The following is a 6,028-nucleotide window of genomic DNA, read 5'->3' on the forward strand; positions in this document are numbered from 1 at the left end:
ACACACACACACACACACACACACACACACACACACACACACACACACACACATCAGCAGATTCCTAGCTATTATGTACATTCTCAACTAAAGAAAAACCAAGATTCTTTTACTTCACTATTTTGCACCTAATGCTCTATTGACTTAGAGCCAAAGGCATTTGGACATCAAAGACTTTTTAATCTCAAGGACTTTTACTGTAGCTGATTGAAGTCAGGGAAATGAATGTAGTGTTAGCGAGAGAAAATTCAAAATGCTGGACTTGTATAGAAATGTCTTAGCTCTTGAAGGTAACAGAGGAGTGAAACTAAAAGAAAGGAATAGATGTAAATTGTAGAATGCTATAGTTAGATCTAGATCATAGAGTGCTGTGGTTAGATTTAAATCACAGAATGCTGTGGTTAGAGCTAGATCACAGAGTGCTGGAGTTAGTTGTAGATCACAGAGTGCTGGAGTTAGTTGTAGATCACAGAGTGCTGGAGTTAGTTGTAGACCATAGAATGCTGGAGTTAGTTGTAGATCACAGAGTGCTGGAGTTAGTTGTAGACCATAGAATGCTGGAGTTAGCTGTATCTGCTTATGATTACTGAGAAGTCCACTTCATCTTTCTCCCACTAAGATCACCAATCAGGGTCTTCAGGCCTGGAAGGCAGAAGACGTTCCAGCCAATAAACTATCCATTGCATGGCAGCTACCACAGTATGTCCTGGTTACAGCAGCAGAGGTCATGTTCTCAGTCACAGGGCTTGAATTTTCTTATTCTCAGGTAAGATTTTGCAAGTAGAAATGGTGACACCACTTAGAAGATAATGTGTTTTAATTCTTGTACGACCTCCTTTAATTCTAAGACCTCTATCTCTTTGGTTCATGAGTTCCTTGCATATGACTTTGAACAGTCATCCTGATTTCCAGGATCATGACAAGGCAAAATTTGAGTCTATGTTGTTTGGGCTCTAGAGAAAAAAAAAAATAAGATAAAGACCAAGGGTTATAGGGTTAGACTATTCATGTTCAAATATTGGCTGCACGACCTGCTGTGTAACATGAGCAAGTAAGCTATCCCTCTGTGGCTGTTTTATTCCCTTTTCTTTATGCTCTTTTCACTTTTCTTGTATTTTCAGAGTAGTACAGTAATACAGCTTATCTCTTAAGGTTGTGGTAATAATTATATGGTACAATGAATCAAAGCATTCAATAAAGATATCCACTTTCTTCTAACTGTTGTATTATTACCATCCCATGAATCAGCTCGATAGCTGAATGTAGTGGGGGAGGTGGGAGATAGAAGGCTTTGTGGGTGATGGTGGAATAGGGAGTCTGAATGTTTACAAACGTGTCCTTCCTAGGCACCATCTAGCATGAAATCTGTGCTCCAGGCAGCCTGGCTGTTGACGGTTGCAGTTGGGAATATCATTGTGCTTGTCGTGGCACAGTTCAGTGGCCTGGTACAGGTATGGATCCAGGGAGAGCGTGAGCTCATGTCTGTACATATCTACACATGGGTGTTTCCCCTCTAACTTCCTCTTCTTCCTTCCCCCCCCCCCATCAGTGATTCGAGGCTTAGATAACAGACTCTGACAGGAAGTAGACATATGTGTGTGGCAATAATGACCTGTGGGAGGAGAGCCCAGTGAACCTAGCGTTCTGCCAAGAAAAGTGATGACTCCTTAGCCATCTTCCCATCTCTCCACTCCTAGTTCTTTTTTTTTTTTAATTCGGTTTTTCCATAATCTTCTCTTCGGTTTATTTCTCCCTGCAGTGGGCCGAATTCATTTTGTTTTCCTGCCTCCTGCTGGTCGTCTGCCTGATCTTCTCCATCATGGGCTACTACTATGTTCCTCTAAAGTCCCATGAGGCCACAGATAAGCAGATTCCTCACCTCCAGGGGAATATGATCAACCTGGAAACCAAGAATACACGGCTCTGATGACTCACTGGATGGATAGCTGACCCCCGGCTCTGATATTAGCCAGTGCTTCTCTACAAGCCACAAATTTTTCCCTCTGACCAGGTTAGGAGAAGGAGACAGTATTTATCTGAGTGGGTCGCCCCCATTTTTTTTTTTTTTTACCACAATAGAGGCAACTCTAGGACTGGGTTTTCAGGTATATCTTTAAACAAGGACCCAAGACTCTGTGTCCTACAAGCTATTGATAAACTCAGTAAATATTATGCAAGGTCTCTCAAGCTGTCCTAGTGTCTCCAATGGCCATGAAAGTACAAATGTGTAGTAGAGATAAGTCTTGTGGGTATGGTAAGTTTGGGAGATTCCTTTATCATGTATTTGGAACCCATAGCTCTACTTGTTGATGTGTTGGTTTAGGGTAAAACTTACAGAATGTTGGTATTTCAAGTCTCTCTATCAGTAATATAGCTTTTCATGAGGATGTCAAAAATGTTTCCTATGGTATGACCTAATCCAGAGGCTAGCTTGTCAGCTAGAAAATTGACTATGATTTTAGGTAGCAGACTATAGAATGGCGTTTTATCTGTACTTGGAAGATACCTCTTTCTGAGTACCACAGCAGTTTATCTACTTACCAAACACCCTTTTCTCAGTACTGACAGGTCCTGGAAACCACCATTAAAGACAGTAAGCAGAATCATGGGGCACAGGAAAGCATATAAACTATTCATTCTCCTGTACTGTACACCCCTCCCTCTAAAGAACTCCCCTGTTCCTTGTCTGGGCTGTGCTCTTCTGTGAACATCTGCCTAAGAAGCTAACTATAGCTTTGCAACCCAGCCTTTTCAGTGTTGCTGGGACAGCTTTATCTTATTATTACATCTTATTTTGCTTATTATAGCAAATATTCAATAACAAAATGTTTTTCTAACCCAACTTCCTTTAATTTTTTTCTATTTAGCTTCTTTGTTATATATTTTTACTTTTTCTGTAATTTTTTGTTTACATTTCTCCCTTTTGTCTTAGAAATGTCCTGCTTATCGAAAAGGGATAATACTAATATTCTAGGTTTGAAGCTCTAAATTGTGCTATTCAACAAATGTTCAAGGACCTGCATGAGAAACTTATTAAAATCTGTGGGGGTAGGCAGAGCAAGTGGAGATTTTGTTTGAGTGACATTATCTCATGTGTAATGTGAAATTAGGGGATGAGCTTCGGAATATTAGGACTGGTCATGTGTTCCTAGGATAAAACATTCACAGCCCCTGTATGAAAGACCTCATAATTGTTCCTTTTTGCCACACTGTTCCCATCTATAGCCATGTTGGATTGCACACTGTTAATAATGTAATATATTCTTAAGAGAATTTTCCCCAGTTCCTCAAGCTTTAAATACTTCAGTATTTAAATACTAAGATTTCAGAACACATGAAAGAGGCCGCAGCACCATCTACTTTCCCCAGATAACTTGATGAGAACATGTCCAGGCTCTTTTAGAAGATGTTTATTTTCAAGAAGCTTTAACTCAAACTCTTTGGTGAATTTTGTTTTAAAAGATGTTAACACTGATCTGTGAATAAAAGTTTTTATGTACAAGTAAATTTGGGAAATGAGATATGTTATTATTCTCTTTAAAATATTATATCTCTGTGTTGAAGTCTCTGAATTACCTTAATATGTGGTAGTTTCTTCAGAACCCCGGTTTCAGAAGAACCGTTGTGCTGGCTAATGGCTTCACCTATAAAGCTTCCTGCTATTGAGCTGTGAACAAAGCTCAGTGGTAGAACAATTGTTTAGTGTGCACAAGGTCTTGCATGCAGGCTCCAGAACTGCAATCAAACAGACAAACCAAAGCCGTTCTTCCTGCACTGGTTCTGTCCTTCATCACAAAGTGGGTGAGCATAGCTTTCTCTTCCGGGTATTTGAGTGTTTGAGAGAGTGCCCTATTAGTATAATTCCACTCAGGATCATCAAGTGAAACAATCTCAGTTCTTGTACCAGTTTTCTACAGGGTACAGTGTGGGACCTGCCCCAACTCCGTTCTCAGCTCCTCTGTGGCTCCCAGTGGCGCCTGGGTATCCAAGAGCCCGAGAACCAGACAGCCCTGGCCTCCTTGCAGGCCCAGGACCCCCAAGCCAGATCTGGCTGTCACCTCAAACTGTGCTTCTCCACTCCTGAAGCAGTCTCCTGGGTCTTTTCTTCCGCCCAACACCCACCCAGTGACAGCGTAGGGTAAGCTCGGTCAAACTTCCAGTGTTCTGCCTTCCCGATTGGCCGTACCCTGTGTTGGAGCAAACGTGGAGCAAACGTGGGACCCATAACCCTACAACACGGCTCTGTCTTTTCACCATGATAGCTTCTTTCTTCGAAAAACAAAATCCATAATCTGAAATATGGCAATTAAGATTAAACTATATGATGCCTAGAGACAAATACAGCATCCTTGAAGTCATCTGACGTCAAGGTTAGCACCATCCTCTAAACAAAGCATGTTTATTAAATCAGGTAAGGTTGATGTTTTACTATTATCCCTGTGTGAGAGTACTACAAAATTTTAAAAAGAATGCTATCATTCATATTTTGAGTTCTACTGTGTGCTATTTGTTGAATTAGCTGAGGGAGAAACAAACAAACAAAAAAATTTAACAATCCACTACATCTATGCTCAAAGTTGCCTTCCATATCTTGACTACAACTGGTGAGATCTCGGTGAGTAGATCTTTAGGCAAGCAACGACGTGATGAGACAGATCAACCGCACCGTAAGAGTAGAGTACAAGAGATAGAAGACTCATTTAGAGAAATCTAGGAACCAAATCCTGTGGGGCCTTGAGACCATGGGGGCTGAGGAGGTGACTCAGTGGGTGAAATGTTTGTTGCACAAGCCCTAGGACCTGAGTGTAGATTTCCATACCTACATAAAAATAGGATGCTGGTGTCTATCTGTAACACCCATGGTAAAGGTGAGATGGGCAGACTCCAGGGGCTGACTGGCCAGCCAGCCTAGTCAAAACAGAGAACTCCAGGTTCAGTGACTCAAGACACTGTCTCAAAATGAAGGTAAAGAGCTGTAGAGAAAGACACACAATGCCTTCTATACGTGTGAACCCATGTGCACACACATTCACATATTCCTTTATCATTTTATTATCATTCACATGTGTGTTGTGTATGTATGCAGTTGTGTTTGCTGGTATGTGTGTGGGCATCTGTGTGTGGGGGGGTATGTGTGTGATGAGTGCTTGCTGGTGTATATGTCTGTGTGTGTGTTTGTGTGTGCTTGTTTGTGTGTGTGTGTATGTGTGTGTGTGTGTGGACAGCCATGCATGTGCAAAGCCAGAAGAGGGTGTTGGGTGTCATGTTTCCATCACTTTCCATCTTATTCTCCTGTGTCAGGGTCTCTCACTAAACCTAGAGCTAGGCTGCTGTCCAGTAAGCTGCAGCAAGCCCCCTATATCTATCTCCAGCACCCACCCCCCAGCATCAGGGGCAGAGATACATAACTATGGTTGGCTTTTTAACACATATTCTGGAGATTTGAACACCAGCAAGCACACACAAACACACCTCATGCTTGTTCACCAAACATGCTTAACCACTGAAATATCTCCCAAGCCCCCAATTTCCTATTGAATAAAGTATACATTAAAGCCTCCAAAGCAGAATACTTGACATCTACAACTCAAAATCACCTTAGAAGCTCACTAAGAGTTACAAAACTCTGTCTTTAAAACTGTTCATGAACAAACAACAATAGCAAAAAGCATGTACGCATACAGAGTTGGGGCAGACTGGGAATGGCGAATTGCTCCATCTCGAATGTTGGTCCCAACTGCTTCATAGCAGCTTCTTAGAGAATTCTGTTGGGGAGGGCTATGTGGCTTTGTACAAACTCAGCAGAAAAAAATAAATAACAAAAGGCTCCACCGAGGACAGGGAAGTGCACTGTCGTGGTTATGCTCAACTTTCTATTTCTAACTTCTCCATCCTCCAGTGCCATCCACTCAGCTACAATAACTACTTATCATTTCCCAAAAATACTATGCAATGCTTACTACAAACCTCACTATTTTTATAATTCCTGCCTTCATGCTCCGCACTGCTCTTGGCTGAACTTCCTCTG

The 6,028-nt window shown here is 41.6% G+C and overlaps 1 protein-coding gene across 2 annotated transcripts in view; it reads left to right on the forward strand.

Annotated features, from left to right (window-relative positions):
• Positions 1-3,507, forward strand: part of Slc15a2 (solute carrier family 15 member 2) — a 29,950-nt gene extending 26,443 nt beyond the window's left edge. The window contains exons 20-22 of one of the 2 annotated variants that reach the window (XM_028752258.1): positions 620-766; positions 1,347-1,451; positions 1,760-3,507. In XM_028752258.1, coding sequence (XP_028608091.1) covers positions 620-766; positions 1,347-1,451; positions 1,760-1,927 — 420 coding nt within the window. In that variant the 3' untranslated portion in view covers positions 1,928-3,507. The remainder of the gene's footprint in view (positions 1-619; positions 767-1,346; positions 1,452-1,759) is intronic. The other variant, XM_028752259.1, reaches the window with a different exon arrangement.
• Positions 3,508-6,028: the final 2,521 nt, after the last annotated feature.

The sequence above is a fragment of the Grammomys surdaster genome, unplaced genomic scaffold (assembly GCF_004785775.1).
Source record: "Grammomys surdaster isolate TR1022 unplaced genomic scaffold, NIH_TR_1.0 125889, whole genome shotgun sequence".
NCBI lineage: Eukaryota > Metazoa > Chordata > Mammalia > Rodentia > Muridae > Grammomys > Grammomys surdaster.